The 19,331-nt window shown below is 42.7% G+C and overlaps 1 protein-coding gene and 1 pseudogene across 1 annotated transcript; both read left to right on the plus strand.

Annotated features, from left to right (window-relative positions):
• The first annotated feature begins 10,581 nt into the window (after window positions 1-10,581).
• On the plus strand, window positions 10,582-12,719 carry LOC147978435 (uncharacterized). Its single transcript, XM_087514752.1, has 3 exons — window positions 10,582-11,962; window positions 12,377-12,410; window positions 12,698-12,719. Exons 1-3 carry the CDS (start codon window positions 10,582-10,584, stop codon window positions 12,717-12,719), a joined length of 1,437 nt encoding a protein of 478 aa, XP_087370878.1.
• Window positions 12,720-13,866: 1,147 nt separating this feature from the next.
• Window positions 13,867-19,173, plus strand: LOC147978436 (uncharacterized; annotated as a pseudogene).
• Window positions 19,174-19,331: the final 158 nt, after the last annotated feature.

Raw genomic sequence — 19,331 nt, forward strand, 5'->3', positions numbered from 1 at the left:
ATGCCTCATGGGTAAAATGACCAAGACTCCGTTCTCAGGAACAATGGAGCGAGCAACCAACTTATTGGAAATCATACATACTGATGTGTGCGGTCCAATGAGTGTTGAGGCTCGCGGTGGCTATCGTTATGTTCTCACCCTCACTGATGATTTGAGTAGATATGGGTATGTCTACTTAATGAAACATAAGTCTGAAACCTTTGAAAAGTTCAAAGAATTTCAGAGTGTGGTTGAGAATCAACGTGACAGGAAAATCAAGTTTTTGCGATCAGATCGTGGAGGAGAATACTTGAGTCACGAATTTGGCACACACTTAAGGAAATGTGGAATAGTTTCACAACTCACGCTGCCTGGAACACCTCCGCGTAATGGTGTGTCCGAACGTCGTAATCGCACTCTATTAGATATGGTGTGATCTATGATGTCTCTTACCTATTTACCGCTATCTTTTTGGGGCTATGCTTTAGAGACTGCCGCATTCACTTTAAATAGGGCTCCGTCGAAATCCGTTGAGCCGACACCGTATGAATTATGGTTTGGGAAGAAACCTAAGCTGTCGTTTCTAAAAGTTTGGGGATGCGATGCTTATGTCAAGAAACATCAACCTGAAAAGCTCGAACCCAAGTCGGAAAAATGCGTCTTCATAGGATACCCTAAAGAAACTATTGGGTATACCTTCTACCTCAGATCCGAAGGCAAGATCTTTGTTGCCAAGAATGGATCCTTTCTAGAGAAGGAGTTTCTCTCGAAAGAAGTAAGTGGGAGGAAAGTAGGACTTGATGAAGTATTACCTCTTGAACCGGAAAATGGCGCAACTCAAGAAAATGTTTCTGAGGTGCCTGCACCGACAAGAGAGGAAGTTAATGATGATGATCAAGATACTTATGATCAAGCTCCTACTGAAATTCGAAGGTCTACAAGGACACGTTCCGCACCAGAGTGGTACGGCAACCCTGTCTTGGAAATCATGTTGTTAGACAACGGTGAACCTTCGAACTATGAAGAAGCGATGGCGGGCCCGGATTCTGACAAATGGCTAGAAGCCATGAAATCCGAGATAGGATCCATGTATGAAAACGAAGTATGGACTTTGACTGACTTGCCCTTGAACGGCGAGCCATAGAAAATAAATGGATCTTTAAGAAGAAGATAGACGCGGATGGTAATGTGACCATCTATAAAGCTCGGCTTGTCGCTAAGGGTTATCGACAAGTTCAAGGGGTTGACTACGATGAGACTTTCTCACCGGTAGCGAAGCTAAAGTCCGTCCGAATCATGTTAGCAATTGCCACATTCTACGATTATGAGATATGGCAAATGGACGTCAAAACGGCATTCCTTAATGGTTTCCTTAAGGAAGAATTGTATATGATGCAGCCGGAAGGTTTTGTCGATCCTAAGAATGCTGACAAGGTGTGCAAGCTCCAACGCTCGATTTATGGGCTGGTGCAAGCATCTCGGAGTTGGAACATTCGCTTTGATGAGATGATCAAAGCGTTTGGGTTTACGCAAACTTATGGAGAAGCCTGCGTTTACAAGAAAGTGAGTGGGAGCTCTGTAGCATTTCTCATACTTTATGTAGATGACATACTTTTGATGGGAAATGATATAGAACTTTTGGACAGCATTAAGGCCTACTTGAATAAGAGTTTTTCAATGAAGGACCTTGGAGAAGCTGCTTATATACTAGGCATCAAGATCTATAGAGATAGATCAAGACGCCTCATAGGTCTTTCACAAAGCACATACCTTGATAAGATATTGAAGAAGTTCAATATGGATCAGTCTAAGAAGGGGTTCTTGCCTGTATTGCAAGGTGTGAAATTGAGCTCAGCTCAATGTCCGACCACGGCAGAAGATATATAAGAGATGAGTGTCATCCCCTATGCCTCGGCCATAGGGTCTATTATGTATGCCATGCTGTGTACCAGACCTGATGTAAACCTTGCCGTAAGTTTGGTAGGAAGGTACCAAAGTAATCCCGGCAAGGAACACTAGACAGCGGTCAAGAATATCCTGAAGTACCTGAAAAGGACTAAGGAAATGTTTCTCGTTTATGGAGGTGACGAAGAGCTCGTCGTAAAGGGTTACGTCGACGCTAGCTTCGAGACAGATCTGGATGACTCTAAGTCACAAACCGGATACGTGTATATTTTGAATGGTGGGGCAGTAAGCTGGTGCAGTTGCAAGCAGAGCGTCGTGGCGGGATCTACATGTGAAGCGGAGTACATGGCAGCCTCGGAGGCAGCACATGAAGCAATATGGGTGAAGGAGTTCATCACCGACCTAGGAGTCATACCCAATGCGTCGGGGCCAATCAAACTCTTCTGTGACAACACTGGAGCTGTTGCACTTGCCAAGGAGCCCAGGTTTCACAAGAAGACAAGGCACATCAAGCGTCGCTTCAACTCCATTTGTGAAAATGTTCAAGATGGAGACATCGAAATTTGTAAAGTACATACGGACCTGAATGTAGCAGATCCGTTGACTAAACCTCTCCCTAGAGCAAAACATGATCAACACCAGAATTCCATGGGTGTTCGATTCATCACAATGTAACTAGATTATTGACTCTAGTGCAAGTGGGAGACTGTTGGAAATATGCCCTAGAGGCAATAATAAAAGCATTGTTATTATATTTCCTTGTTCATGATAATTGTCTTTATTCATGCTATAATTGTGTTATCCGGAAATCGTAATACATGTGTGAATAACAGACACCAACATGTCCCTAGTAAGCCTCTAGTTGACTAGCTCGTTGATCAACAGATAGTCATGGTTTCCTGACTATGGACATTGGATGTCATTGATAACGAGATCACATCATTAGGAGAATGATGTGATGGACAAGACCCAATCCTAAACATAGCTTAAAGATCGTATAGTTCGTTTGCTAGAGTTTTTCCAATGTCAAGTATCATTTCCTTAGACCATGAGATCGTGTAACTCCCGGATACCGTAGGAGTGCTTTGGGTATACCAAACATCACAACGTAACTGGGTGACTACAAAGGTATACTACGGGTATCTCCGAAAGTGTCTGTTGGGTTGACACGGATCAAGACTGGGATTTGTCACTCCGTATGACGGAGAGGTATCACTAGGCCCACTCGGTAATGCATCATCATTATGAGCTCAAAGTGACCAAGTGTCTGGTCACGGGATCATGCATTACGGTACGAGTAAAGTGACTTGCCGGTAACGAGATTGAACGAGGTATTGGGATACCGACGATCGAATCTCGGGCAAGTAACATATCGATTGACAAAGGGAATTGTATATGGGGTTGCTTGAATCCTCGACATCGTGGTTCATCCGATGAGATCATCGTGGAGTATGTGGGAGCCAACATGGGTATCCAGATCCCGCTGTTGGTTATTGACCGGAGAGTCGTCTCGGTCATGTCTACATATCTCCCGAACCCGTAGGGTCTACACACTTAAGGTTCGGTGACGCTAGGGTTGTAGGGATATGTATATGCAGTAACTCGAATGTTGTTCGGAGTCCCAGATGAGATCCCGGACGTCACGAGGAGTTCCGGAATGGTCCGGAGGTAAAGAATTATATATAGGAAGTGCTGTTTCGGCCATCGGGACAAGTTTCGGGGTCACCGGTATTGTACCGGGACCACCGGAGGGGTCCCGGGGGTCCACCTGTCCCGGGGGGCCACATGGGCTGTAGGGGGTGCGCCTCGGCCTACATGGGCCAAGGGCACCAGCCCCAAGGGGCCCATGCGCTTAGGGTTTCCAAAGGGGAGGAGTCCCACAAGTGGAAGGCACCCCTAGGTGCCTTGGGGGGGAGGGAAACCTCCCTTGGCCGCCACCCCCATAGGAGATTGGATCTCCTAGGGCCGGTGCCCCCCCTAGGCCCTCCTATATATAGTGGGGGAAGGAGGGCTTTTTACCCCATGCCTTTGGTTGCCTCCTTCTCCCTCTCCAACACCTCCTCCTCCTCCATAGCGCTTGGCGAAGCCCTGACGGAGTACTACAGCTCCATCACCACCACGCCGTCGTGCTGCTGCTGGAGCCATCTTCCTCAACCTCTCCTTCCCTCTTGCCGGATCAAGAAGAAGGAGACGTTACGCTGACCGTACATGTGTTGAACGCGGAGGTGCCGTCCGTTCGGTGCTAGGATCTCCGGTGATTTGGATCACGTCGTGTTCGACTACCTCATCCCCATTCTTTGAACGCTTCCGCTCGCAATCTACAAAGGTATGTAGATGCATCCGATTACTCGTTGCTAGATGAACTCATAGATGGATCTTAGTGAAACTGTAGGAAAATTTTTGTTTTCTGCAACGTTCTCCAACAAATCTAACAGCCATCATTCATCTACTGCCTCTACGGTGTGGACTTATATACTTACTAATAAACAAGCAAACAAGAACTTCGTTAAGTACACCCAGCAATTTGTCCCACAAAATGCACGGAACAATAAGCACCACACAATTATACCCGCACATATAAATCTAACAGCCATCATTCATCTACTGCCTCTACGGTGTGGACTTAGCAAATACCCTTGACTGACCGTGCTCCACCTCCACCAGCCCCGCGTCCAGACCCTACAATCACGTCGTTCTCCTGGAGAAGTAAGGAAACTAAATTAATTCGGCCCCGCGTCCAGCCCCTACAGTCACGTTGTTCTCCTGGAGAAATAAGGAAACTAAATTAATTCAGCTACCATCGCCCTTAACCTCCACGCCGGCCACCACCGCCGCATCCTGCCTGCACGCTGACCTCGCGGCACTGCGCCGTAACGTCGCACCATCGCCATCGTCATCGCCATTGTTGCCGAGCAACGTCGAGTCCGTCCGCGAGCAGCGTTGCATCCTTCTGCGAGGTCGCCACGGCAGGGAGTCCTGCACTCCAAGCCACGGAACGCCCAGGACCCTGCCCTCGCAGCGCGACATCCCTACGCGAGATCCCCACTACTAGGAGCCCGCCCTGCCCGTCCCAGCAGCCAGCCGGATACACGCAGCTGTAATTCTTCCCTCTACTTTTGTCTCAACTTCTTTCTTTGACCTGTTGCAGCATTACTCGGAATTATAATTATCATAATATAGCTCTAAAATATAGACATGTGCATGTCACAATACTACAAGCCGTTTGTTTTACATCTGTAGCTAATGGTTAGTCTTTTGCCTACTGTGATTTCCAACCTAACTGATACATGCATCCTATCTCCTATAGCTGGTGTCAACTAAAATTGCCATTCATATTTTAGATAACATCTAAAGATATGTCATGATAAAGAATATAACTTCATTGTCCCAAGCATATACGTCAGGATAAAGAATAGAAGTTCATTTCCCCACCAATAAATCACAATTTCTGTACCTGTCAAAGCAACACTCTATGATTGCGGCTCAACAGCAGGGCCAATATCATCTTCTGCCTTTTCTGTCTCCGTCGACGTCAACATCAGGGCCAACCACTGAGTCTGCTCCTGCAAGGGGACCTGTCATTACAACTTCCTATTAATATTTTAATGACAATTTTTAATGACATGAATATCTCTGATGGAGCACATTATCAACTTCCCAATTTTTAATGACATGAATATTCACATGAAGGCCAAGGGTATGTCATCTCCCAAAAGTGCGGGAGCCCGCACCCCATTCCAGGATCTAAGTAACAACCGATTATTGGGTAATTATCGTCAGCCTTTTCCTAATTTGTGATAATGCACAGCTTGGTGTTTATATCCTAACTTGCGGTATGTACTTATGCAGACCCCAAAGAATTGAAGAGGCAGCGGAACAGAGAGTATTATACACGCAATAAAGATGACATCCTTAAAAGACGATATGAGGCCCGTGAGAAGAAACAGGCTTCAACTACACTGCTTAATGTCAATCAAAATGTACCTCATACACCCCTGGCCATGTCCCGAGGTAAAATTGCCCTTATACAGCATTCTTGTGTATTTTTCACAAGACTGATTACATGCATGCACCAAACTAACAATAATATGTCATAGATGTGAACCCTAACGAAATGCAGAGCCAACTGGTTGGGGAACAGTATTCATAGGACATTGATGGTGTCTTCGAGAGACAACATCAAGCCTTCAGTGATATAGAAATGACCGTTGTGGTTGCCGATGTCAATGAGCAAGAAAATCCAACACAAACACCGGTGCCCATGTACAGCGGTAATGGTGATCAACACATTATTTACAGCCCTATGTGTTCATACTAATTAACTTTATTAAACATATATGCAGACCCTAAGGAGTTGAGGGGGCAAAGGGACAGGGAGCGGTATGCACAAAACAGAGATGAGATATTAAAACGACAACGCCTCTCCCGTGAAAAGAGAAAGATTACTACTGGCCTCAACGATGATAACACTGTGTCACACACACCACCTACAGGACAATCCAGTGTCACCCAGCTACAGAAGTTGACAGATTGGGGTGTACCATAACATAGTGATTGCATCTTCTTACCTCATCTAATATGCCAAAAATATGGGTACTCATGTGCTGCTGAAATTTTGTGGCAGGCTTGACAAATATTATGAGTTCATCTCATGAACAAATCCCTCACGACAAGGAAAATTATTTTACATGCGAGGATGAATCCAATTGGTTGCACAGGAATGATGCGTATCAGAGGCAACTAATAGCTGGAAGCTCAAAAAGAGCTATTGCTGTGACTCGAGTACAGAAAATGCAAAACCCCCTCATAGATATTGCGCGAGGTATATTTAACTGGCTTTGCCTTACGGTCCAGCCACCATTCTAATTGTAATCATCTTCTCTACGAAAATTAATTGTACATGCAGGACCTCGCACCCAACTTTCAGGAGTTGAGGTACCGCAACTGAGCATAATACGTGATCCAGATTGCACAACTGAGCATGCTGGTTAGTTCGTCAGTATAGTTATGTTGTTGGGGTGCCGACAGTGTATATTTCATAATAAATCCCTGATTTTCGATTGTTTCTTCAGGTATACACACTTTTAGCGGATCCAACCAACTTGAAAAAATGCCAGAATATGATACGAGCGGGCCTGCGCAACTGGCTCCACTAGGTACTCAGATCACTAATAATCTGATATGGGATTTTGACGATCCAGCATGGTTATGCTGTACTGATCTTATGTTGTACTGATCTGATGATTTTCCATAGTGGGCAATGACCAAAAAGATGATCCATATGGAATTTTTGAGCCTGTTGTTGAACAAAACAATTTACAAGGTATATTGTATATACTATCATACACACATAAAAGGCCATCGTACTTAATTTAGAATCATTTCTGTATGACCAATATATTCCCTACTAGACTGCTTGGAGCCATTGCATAACGGAGAAGCTGCATACCATGAGTCTGATAAAGAAGCTAGAATTTTTATGGATCAGGGTATGTGCTCAGCGTATTTTCATATTTAGAAATCTAAAATGCACATATTATTAGTGTTCTCTGATAATACATGTGTTGTCCTGTGCTAGATGTTGCTTTTGAATCGTACCAAATTGGACACCATGCTACACGAGCAGTACCCGTAGCAAATACTGATGACTTCATATACCGAAACCTACCTACAAAGCACCATGTCCTAAGAAAGGTTGTGGACTGTCGCCACTGTGGGGCGTTGCGGTTTCCATTCGAGGGGCCAGCATTTTGTTGCAGAAAAGGAAAAGTCGATTTGTTTACTCCAGATGTTCCAGAAGAGTTGAAACGGTTGTTTACAAGTCAAGATGATGAGGACGCTAAGTATTTCAGAGAACATATACGGTATTTCAACTCGCACTTCTCATTCACAAGTCTAGGCATCACCCTAGATCGACGAGTAAGCACTGCGGCAGGAACTGGCATATATACATTCCGTGCGTGTGGTGGGCTGTACCACGCTCTTGACAATCTGGTGCCGGCTGATAATGGCCCTGGGCATTTGCAACTCTATATTTATGATACAGATCCAAACTTGGTTCACAGGGCTAATAGGTCTCCAGATCTTAATATAGACCTCATACGGCAGATTCTGAGAATACTACAGCGTAACCCTTATGCGCAAGTTTTTAAGAGCCTTGGGTCTGTTCCGAATCTACATGAGTATAGAATCTCGATAAACACGGATATCAAGTTGGATCAACGAAGGTACAATGCCCCAACAAGTTCCCAAGTGGCAGCCATATGGGTTGAAGGGAGTGACCCACATAACTGCTTTGACAGGAGTGTTGTTGTGCATGGAAAAACAGGAAAACGGCCCCTGTATATTAGAGCATACTATGGGTGCTATGAACCATTGTCATACCCACTATTCTTCCCACGTGGAGAGACTGGCTGGAATCGTTGCATGCCATATATTCGAGCCCCAGATGACACGGCCCAAAATTCAGTACATATGTCTGCACTCCAAGGAAACCAAGCCTCTGATTTGCACATAGGTATGATGTTCACTGTTATATTTAAATTTATGCTATTTTTGAATGATGATGAGAGCTTTTATGTATCAGTTGAAGACTTGATTAGAGAAAGAGAAGAACATGGTAATTTTGCAGCGCATGAAGCCGATAATCCTGCACCACAAGGAAACCAAGCCCCTAAATTATATACTGGTATGATGTAATACCATATAATTTATATACTTTCTATTTTTCAGGGGCTTGGTCAAAACTTGTGTTTTCATCTACATCTATCATATCTATCAGATGTGAACTTCATTAGAGAAAGAGAACAAGATGGGAATTTTACACCACATGAAGCCCATGGCACTGATTTACCTTCAGGTATTAATCATCATTCCTTATTCTTCAAATATTATTTTGTCGATCATTACAGGTCCACCCACCATATTGATATTGATGTTCTCAATCTTGTAGATGACAATGAGGATAACCCAGATGACGATTTTGGTGACAATGAGGTCAATGCAACACAATCCAGAAAATTTGTTAGCGCAAGGGAATACTACTGTTTCAAGCTGCAAGTCAGGAGGAAGCTTTTTAACATCGTCTTGTTTGGGGGGCGCTTTTTCCAACAGTGGGCTGTTGACATGTATATCAAGATTGAGACTATGCGGCTTGATTGGTACTCAAAGCCAGAAAATCAGAAGGTTATACGCGCTGACCTGTACCAGGTAGTGTGCTTGTGTTTATTCTAATACATCATAATGCAATGACATTAGGTTTGTTCCATGAGTTTCTATAACGTTCTATGCTATTATAGGGTCTTGTTGACACCGTCGTTGTCGGCGAGTCACGCGGAGATCGAATTGGCAAAAGAATTGTGCTTCCACGTACATTTCCTGGTGGTGATCGCGACATGCAGCGGAGGTTCTTGGATGCTATGGCAATAGTGCAGCGCTGGGGTAAACTGGATTATTTTATCACGATGACTTGCAACCCCTATTGGGAGGAGATAACCGAGAAACTGTTGCCTGGACAACTGCCGCAGGACCGTCCAGACCTGGTGGCGAGAGTATACAAGGCTAAACAGCGAGATATGATGGACTTACTAACTAAGGGTAAGCATTTCGGAGAAGTCGCAGCCTATGTACATGTAACTGAGTTTCAGAAGCGAGGTCTCCCTCATGAGCATATACTTCTAATCATGAAGTCAAAAAGCAAGTTAGCGACACCAGATGACTATGATCGAGTGATATGTGCAGAGATACCAGACTAAGAAAAACACCCCGTTCTACATGATTTGGTCGTCAAACACATGTTGCATGGACCATGTGGCGAGTTGAAAAAAAGTTGCCCTTGCATGATTGATGGGCAGTGTCGGTTTCATTACCCGCGAGATTTTTGTGATGCCACACAACAAGGGAAAGACTCATATCCCATCTATAGGCGGAGGGACGATGGGCGTCGAATTAGGATGAGAGGAGCAGATTTGGACAATAGGTGGGTGGTCCCTTACAACCTTTCACTACTTATGCGATACAACTGCCACATTAATGTCGAAGCATGCTCGAGCATCAAGGCAGTCAAGTACTTGTTCAAGTACATCTACAAAGGGCATGATCGTACATCCTTTGCATTCGAGCAGGAAATCATCAATGATGGTGGAATCATCAATGAAATCCGACAATATAGGGATGCACGCTATGTATCTCCTCCAGAGGCTATTTACAGGATTTTTGGTTTTAAAATGTTTGGTGTCCGTCCATCTGTGCTACAACTCCAGCTTCATTTGCCAAATATGCATACAGTTGCATTTAAAGCATGTGAAAATCTTGCAGATGTTGTAGCTCGACCATCTTCTTCCAAGTCCATGCTTACAAAATACTTTGAAATGAACCGGAAGTTGCCAATAGCACGAAAATGGTTGTATAGAGAGTTTCCAGAACATTATAGATGGATACCTGGAAATAAGAAGTGGCAGAATAGAAGAAATAAAAGATCACAGATTGGAAGACTTGTGCATGCACACCCTGCTGAAGGAGAGAGGTACTACTTGCGTGTGCTCCTAAGTCATGTCCGAGGTGCCACTTCATTCGATGATTTAAAAAACAGTAAACGGCAAGCCATGCAATTCCTTCAGGGAGGCATGTGAGCACTTAGGCCTCATTGAGCACGACAGGACTTTTGATGATTGCATGACGGAGGCAGCCACATTTCAGATGCCTTCTGCCCTGAGACGGTTATTTGCAACTATACTGGTGTTTTGCGAGGCAACAGAAATCCGGCAGCTGTGGGACAAACACCTGGCATCAATGTCTGAGGATTACCGTCTTAATCAATCCAATGAGGCAACACTTGAGCAGATGGTCCTCAGAGATATCAGGGATATGTTGCAATCCATGGGAAAAGATATTACAAGCTATGGACATCCGGATTTGGTTGAGAACGATGGTTCTTATGACGGTGAGTATAAAGAGGTAACAGAGGAGAGGCAAATCAGCATGGACAAAGAACACCTAGATTTATTTAGCAGTTTGAACAATGAGCAGCTGGCTGGTTTCAATGAAATAATGGATCATGTGATGAAACAAAAAAGCCAGATATTCTCTGTTGATGGTCCAGGAGGCACTGGGAAGACATACTTGTACAAGGAATTGCTTGCAAAGGTGCGTTCGATGGGCCAGATAGCGATCGCAACTGCTACATCAGGTATAGCGGCGTCGATAATGCCCGGAGGACGAACTGCGCACTCCATGTTCAAAATTCCAATCAAACTCACTGACAATAGCATGTGTAGTTTCACAAAGCAGAGTGGTACAATGGAGTTGCTTAAACAAGCGTCCTTGATAATTTGGGATGAGGTCGCTATGACAAAATGTCAAGCAGTTCAGACGCTTGATAGATCCCTGCAGGACATAATGGACTGTTCTTTGCCGTTTGGGGGAAAGGTTGTCGTATTTGGTGGGGATTTCAGGCAGGTCCTTCCAGTTGTGACACGTGGGACAAGAGCACAGATCACGGATGCTACACTTTTTAGATCCTATCTGTGGGAGAAGACCCGGAAGATACGCCTCACGCGCAATATGCGAGCACAGGCTGATCTTTGGTTCTCCGAATACCTCCTACGGATCAGCAATGGAACAGAAGAGACAATTGGCGACGACTATGTGCGTCTCCCTGATGACATTGTGATCGGCTATACCAAGGATGAGAAAGCTATTAACACACTCATCGACAATGTCTTCCCATCGTTGCATGCTAATGGTAGATCGAGAGAGTATATGAGCACACGTGCTATTCTTTCCACCAAGAACGATCATGTCGATCACCTGAATGACAAGATGATCTCTAGGTTTCCAGGCAAAGAAAAGTTATACCATAGCTTCGACTCCATCGAGGATGACTTGCAGAATAATTACACGATTGATTTTCTAAACTCGATCACACCAAATGGCTTGCCCCCGCATGTGTTGAGATTAAAGGTTAACTGCCCGGTCATTCTGCTCCGGAACATCGACCCTCATAATGGCCTATACAATGGGACACGACTTATGATTAGAGCCTTCCAGGATAATGCTATCGACGCAGAGATAGTTGGTGGTCAGCGGCTGGAAAGAGGGTGTTCATACCTAGGATCCCTATGTCGCCCTCGGAGGACATCTCACTTCCTTCCAAACTTAAGAGAAAACAGTTCCCCATTCGCCTGAGTTTTGCGATGACAATTAACAAGGCGCAGGGTCAGACTATCCAAAACGTCGGTATTTACCTTCCCGAGCCAGTATTCTCACATGGTCAGCTATATGTTGCATTGTCAAGGGGAGTGTCCAGAGAGACGACGCGAATTTTGGCCAAGCCAAACAACGAGGTTGATATTTCTGGGAAAAGCACCAAGAACATTGTCTACAGAGATGTTTTGGGGAGATGAGGCAGGTGCATTATTCCATTATTTATTTGCACCTTGTTATTGTATCTATAACTACTCATGGATCTAACTTTATTTGTTTTTATTTGCAGGTTTAGCGAAGGAGAATAAGCAGCAGAAGAGGAGGTAAGGTATATGAACACAAGGGTATCTTCTTCGATCGAGCAAAAGGTGAGAGCTTTGCTCTGCTTCTCCATCTGATCCCCCTCTGATATGTATGTAATGACCAGATGGGGTATGCACATGATATGTAATGATCAGATGGAGTAGGCATAGATAAAATAATAGTGCCTACACCTTTTTTCACATGATAAGAGCAAAAAGTATGCTACTGTGTTCTTTTTGAGCTTCCATGCAAAATATTTTTCTATGAGCAGAATGTGCTAATGTACTAATGTATTGCAATATTTCAGGGAGTTTAAGCGTGTCAGGTGAGAAACCTGCAAAGAAAAAAGGTTGAATAGACATTCATGCCAGGAAGAGGCAGAGGACAAATTGAGTGTCGAGGTACTCCGCGAGAAAGAGGAGAAAGAAAGGAGACAACACATGAAGAGAGGCACCTGAAGTTAAAATGATGCAGTCTTAATAACATCAACAATCTAGCATAGTTATTAGCTTTTGCTATTCACTCGCTGATTAGCCTATAGTTGAGCTTCAGCTAAGATTGTGCTCCACTTTTGGGCCATCAGATTTCCATGTTTTGATAATTCACCGAATGGGTTATGTTTTAATGTAACTGATTTGGTGTATGCAACTGTTCATGCATAAGAAAACTGAAGAACACACTTCAGTTCTGTTTATAATATATTTTAGCAGACTTGCTAAGTGATAATGTCAAGCATTATTACTACTATATTAAACATATGTCCAGGACAGAAGTTTGCTTTACCAGAAATATTTAAGCTTGCTGAAATAACTAGCATGTACTCATTGCAAAATTTTATTTTACACGTGAGCAGCAATAATATAATAATAAAACATAGTACGAAACTCACCACAGTGGAAATCTGCTATGTCACCGTTTTATCAGGCTCACATTTCTTGGAACAACTTAAAGCACTTCCCTGGCCCCTCTTGTCCAGCACGGCCACTGAGGTAAACTTTCTATATATAAAAAGGTAAGAGAAAACACACACAAAACCAAAGATACGTTCCAATGAGCTGAAACCAATATTTCTGTATAAAAATGTATTGCGAAAATAACTCCATTAATTTTGTATGCATGGGGTATAAAAAAGAAAACGAAATGCTTTGGGCCTGAGATAAATCCAAGGAAAAAAAGCATTAGGCCTAAGATAAATTAAAGGAAAGTGTGGGGCCTGAGATAACGCTCATGATTCCCTTTCCTCACGCTATGGAAGGAATTCCCGTGATTTCTGCCTTCCATATTGGTGGCAACAAACGATCTCTCGATCATCAAGAGCATAAAGAAGCAACGGGTTTTGCACCGTAGGGTTTCCTTCCACCTCTACTTCATCATCTCTCGCAAAGGACTGCTGCATCTCACACCCCTCCACCGCGCCTGCCTCCTCCACCGCAAGACTCTCCAGCATCTGTCCGTGGTGAACTACCATCGTCCTCCATGTCTGGGTCACAATCCCCGGTGGCCTGTGCCGATCAATCTCCTATCATCACGGTAATGATATGTCTCTGTAATTAAATCCTATTCATGATTTCACATCTACAAGGCAACATAGTAGGGATTCCAACAAAGTGAATCAACATGCCCTGTATGACCACACAAAATTGCCAAGATGCTTGACTATAGAAATTCTTTGGGCAACATCCACCTGATTACTTGAGAGAATAGTCACGCAAGTGAATGTCAAAATATGTGCACCCAGTTGTGATGTACTCCCTCTGTCCCAACATATAAAATTGTTTTTCAAGGTAACAGAACTTAGGGGCCTCATGTTAACAGCGTGACATTAATATGTGCTTGGTTTTCAGGAAAACATCGACGGGGGAGGCAAGGACGAGCATAAAACCAAAGACAAGGACAACACCGAGTCAACAAATGCAATAGAAGAACAAACCATCATCGATGATACAGAAAATATGCAAATTGATGAGGTCATAGCCTAAGACAAGCATACAAAACCCCAAGTCGACAAAGGCGGTTTTTATTTTGACATGTCACTATTATTTTTATTCTCCTGGGACAAAACAATATGTAGTTTGTAGAATATAATAATATCATGCCTATAATTCTTTACTCAACTTAATAATAATTGCTATTTTATAAGTACTGGATAATATTATATTATTGTGTGTTTCAGTTAGTAAGCGAGGAAGAACCAGATGGAATAGACGACAAAGACGAAGTAGAGAAAAATAATAGCATGCAGGCCACTGATTGCGAAGTGACAAAGGCATGCTTTCTTTTCAACTATCCCAAATAGTTCTAATTCTAATTATATTATATATCCTGCATAGGAATTATTCTTCTTTGTAATATTGCTCTCAGGAATTAAACTTCAAGGAAACAAGCGAACAAATGCAGCCACCTCAAGACGATAAATTAGCACAAACATTCAACACCAAAGAGGCAGAAACTATAGGGGACAAGCTGGCAGAATCAAATGAAATAGCCGACAAAGGAGAAGTCGAGAAAAAGAAGAACACGTGGAGCACTGGTTCCGAGGTGATAGAGGCATATTTTATTTTCCAACTATGTCTCAAATAGTTCGAATTCTAATTATATTATATCTTGCATACAAAATATTCTTTGTAATGTTGCTCCCAGGAATTAACCTTCGACGAAACAAGTGAACGAATGGGGCTAGCTCAGGATGAGGAATTAGCACAAACATTGGGCAACGAAGGGGCGGAAACTATAGGGGACACTCTGGCATAATCAAATGGAATAGCCAACACAGAAGAAGTGGAGAAAAAGCAGAGCACGCAGTCCACTGATTCTGAAGTCTCTGAAGTGACAGAGCCATCTTCTCTTTTTCAACTATGTCCCAAATAGTTCTAATTCTAATTATGTTATATCCTGTATACCGATTATTCTTTGTACTGTGGCTTTCAGGAATTATCCTTTGATGAAACAAGTGAACAAATGGTGGCAGATGAGGACGAAGATTTAGCACAAACATCCGGCATGGAAGGGCCACAAATAGGGAAGCCTATCCGACTACATAACAAACCCAAGAAGGCACCAGCCTATGTGGTGGCTCCAGAAGGCACGGACAAGTCCTTCTATGCCTTGCTTTTGCTACATTTATTTTCTTCGTTATTAATAAATGTTTTGACTTACATCATGATAGATTATGCCTGCACCGGCGATGATTGGTCCGTGATTGAAAATATCATGACTAAAGCAAGCGATAAAAGAAATTTAGTGAGCGTCAACGACTCATATCTCAAAAAATTACAATTAGTACGCCTTTTAACTGAAGGAGAATTTGTTGGCGACGAAGTAAGTATATGTAGCTTTATGAGAAGAGGATGTTATTAACATGAGTTCCTGTTATCTCTTAACCAAGGTGTGCACTTGATATTGTAGATCATAGACACATACATACATTGCATAAGTGCTAAACAGCATCTACATATGAGGTCAGGTGAAAGTGTGTTCTTAGAGAATGCATGCATCTCTAAGATGATAAAGGAATTTAGCTCTATACGGGATGACGCACCAAGATGGGTATTACAGAGAGCTAAAACTTATTTGGAACATGATATGGTGAGTCTCAGTTCCGTACATATTACTATGAATTCAACAGAGGACAAATGTTTGTATACATGGGACCTAAACTAGCAAAAAACCTATTTTCAGATATTCGTTCCAATTAACATTGAAGAGTTTCATTGGTACCTAGCAGTTATAAACATGGGGAAGCGATGTATCCAGGTGCTCGACTCGGTAGGCCCAGGAATGAACCGCAAAGACCTCACTGCTATGGTTAGTTATTAGTCCCACTGCACCATCTTTTGATAAGACAATTTTCTGTTATTCTTCGGTTGTGATGCTAATACTTTGTCATTTATTCATGCAACATCTGAAAGGACTGGAAAATGTATTCCAATATGCTAAGCTTCAAATGGAACTAAAATCTTATAAGTGGAAAGACTTAAACATCAGTGCATGGCCAAGGGAAGAGTGTATTAAGAGGAGACTGTAGACAGATGGGTATACCTTCTAACTCAAAGCAATCGACATTATGTGTTTTTTGTATGTCCCCATTAGTTGCATCACAAAAGAAATTTCTCCACAATAAGAATAAAGTATACAAGTTGAAAGGATATAGACTGCAGAATAAAATGAGGGTATGCACCGATTTGACGGGGACAAGCAGGGGTTGGAGAGACTAACCTGGACCCGGACGAGCGATGAGAAGCATAGGGAGGGTCCCGAGCAGCAGCACATCACGCAGAGGTCTTCGTAGTCATCCATGGAAGGAAGGAACTTCAGATCGCGAGCTCCTGCTCCGGACCGAATCGAACAGCCAAATAAAGTTGTGGTCGGAGAGCAGAGCATCCGGATCGAGGGGATGAGAGTTGAAACCGGACCTTGCTGGCGTCCCGAGCAGGGGGGAAGGGAAGTTCATGGCGCACGGGAGAAGGTGGAGACGCTCATGGCAGCGACGGCGAGTGCGTCAAGAGGAGGGAGGGCCCCGGCATCGCCGGCACGCATGCCGAGCTCGAGCGCCTCCTCGAGCACCTCGGCGACCTTATATGAAGAAGGGGCGGGGCAGATCAAGGGCCTGCGCGCCCGCTGCAGTGGTGACGGAGAGGAGGGGCGGGGCACATCACGGGCCTCCGCGGCGGCCGACAGTGGTGACGAAGGGAAGGGAAGGGGCACATCAGGGACCTCCGCGGCGGCTGGCAGTGGTGACGAAGGGGAGGGGCAGCCACCACAGATCGCCGGCTGTGGATGGGGAATCTGGCGTGTGCCAGTGAAGGAGGAGGGAGGGAGGAGGAAGAATGGGGAATCTGGCGTGTGCCTGTGAAGGAGGGAGTGAGGGGGCGGTGGAAGGTTCACTAACTGAGTTTTTTATTTAATACTCTACTACTTTACTAATCTCCACTATTAAGCACGTTTCGCAGAGGTATTATGAGTGAGTGCTGGGTTGTCCAAACCAAAATATATCAACTTCTTACATTATTGAGATTACATTCCCGAGAGGGATTATGAGTGAGCACAGGATTTTCTTTATCATCACTTCTTTGTTACAGTCATGATCATTTGATGATTTTAAAAGTCTTCTTATATAAATATATATATAATTGATTAAAAAAGTTATTGAATATCTTTAAATTTTGTAATCATGCAGTTCATCTTGTGGTTTGTGGATGGTTAATTTTATGGAGTACTTCACAGGAGAAATTTTGTCTGACTCTCCTACACAGGTATTTTTCGATGTGTATCATTATACTTACATTCTATGGTGTATCACTATTTAACTATGAGTTCTATTTTAGTAGGATCATATCACAGATTTTAGAACGAAACTAGCAGTCATTTTAGTGGACTCGAAATTGAATGATGATAATATAAGAAATCGAGACATTGAAGATGACGAAAACAACACAGATCCCACGGATTGTATGATTCTGGACACACCCCCTGAGAACCTCAAACCATCGAGTACATTGTCAGAAGTAGAGCTCATCTCGCAATCATTTATCCTTTCGCCCTCTCTCACTCCAACAAATGACGACTTAATAGATGAACTTTGTTTGTTCATCAGTATGGTTGATGATGTCGCTCTACTAGAGTAAGCCATATTTTTTAAGTTCATTTTGTATTGTAATAAATTACTGTGATTTTATTATAATTGACAGAATTTCAATTTTATAGAAGCGAATGGGTGAAAAGCTCTGATCCTTATCCCATTAGTTTGAATTTGAGACAAATAAAAAACATATTAAATAATGATGAATGCATGGATGTTGATTGCTTCAATATGGCTATACGGATACTAGCGCGCCACGAAGTCCAGCTTTTCAGAGACATTCCACGTCACTACATGGATCTAAATTTTTGTGTAAGTCATTATAATCCTGTATTACATTTTGCCTCATGGAACTAATATTTTCTTTTTCTTATTTTAGTCCATGTCCTACTATGCACGAGACTCACGTCATGGTGACAATATGGACATTGCTATGTTCAAATCGATGTTTGATAGCTGGCCAGACAGTAATGAGTATCATATTTCACAGTGCGATGCAGTAAGTTTTAAAATTTTAATTTATAACAATGGTTTGTCATGCCTTAACTAATGTTTTCTAAATTTTTAATCGTATGCATCGTTGCAGATTTTATTGCCATGGGATATTTGTGGGATATTTCTATTGTTTGTTCTCGATCAAAATAAAAAGGTTGTCTCAATTATGGATCCGATACCAATACCTATTTTGGGAAAAAACTATACTTAAAACTGTGGTCAACACCCTAAACCGTGCACTCCAAGTTGCAAACCCTGCATTCAAAGACGACATCTCTAAATGGGAATGCAAAGTTCCTGTTGTTCCAACAAACTCACATGGGTATGAATCTTTTCAATGCATTACAAGATTAATTGATTTATTCAATAGACAATGTAATATTTTTATAAATGCAGTGCTTTGTCGGGTTATTTGGTGTTCAATTTCATGCACTCATTGTGCGATGGACAGCTATATTTTCCCATACCCCAGGTTAGTATTTACACCATGCTTATTTGTATACACATTTCACATTATTTTGTTATAACAATGTTGCTTAATGCATATGTAGGATGATTTTGAACTGAGAAAGCAATTTTTGGTGCATATTTTAAAGTATGAAGATAATGAAGCTCAAAACAATATCCCATCAATTGAACAAAGCATCATAGATCGTATCAATAGATGGACCTTCATTGCTTCAAAAGATGGATCTTCAAGAGATGTATAGTTGTGGTTTCTAAAATATCTTTTTGTAACAAATTATAATACAATTATTATGTCATCGTGCATTTTATGTGAAGACATAATTCTGGATCACAAAATATGTCACTCTTTTGAAAATATATTTTAATAATATATTATATCAACTCATTTTGTTTGAGACGT

Source organism: Triticum urartu, chromosome 3A, assembly GCF_056163025.1.
Source record: "Triticum urartu cultivar PI428250 chromosome 3A, HENAU_Tu73, whole genome shotgun sequence".
Taxonomy (NCBI): Eukaryota; Viridiplantae; Streptophyta; class Magnoliopsida; order Poales; family Poaceae; genus Triticum; species Triticum urartu.

Bases quoted from the DNA above. Each gene is read 5' to 3' on its own strand.
- LOC147978435 (XM_087514752.1), top strand. From the start codon at position 10,582: ATGCCTTCTGCCCTGAGACGGTTATTTGCAACTATACTGGTGTTTTGC. The intron at 11,963-12,376 runs GTCAGCGGCTGG...TTTTATTTGCAG, and splicing joins CGACGCAGAGATAGTTGGTG to GTTTAGCGAAGGAGAATAAG. The intron at 12,411-12,697 runs GTAAGGTATATG...GCAATATTTCAG, and splicing joins AATAAGCAGCAGAAGAGGAG to GGAGTTTAAGCGTGTCAGGT.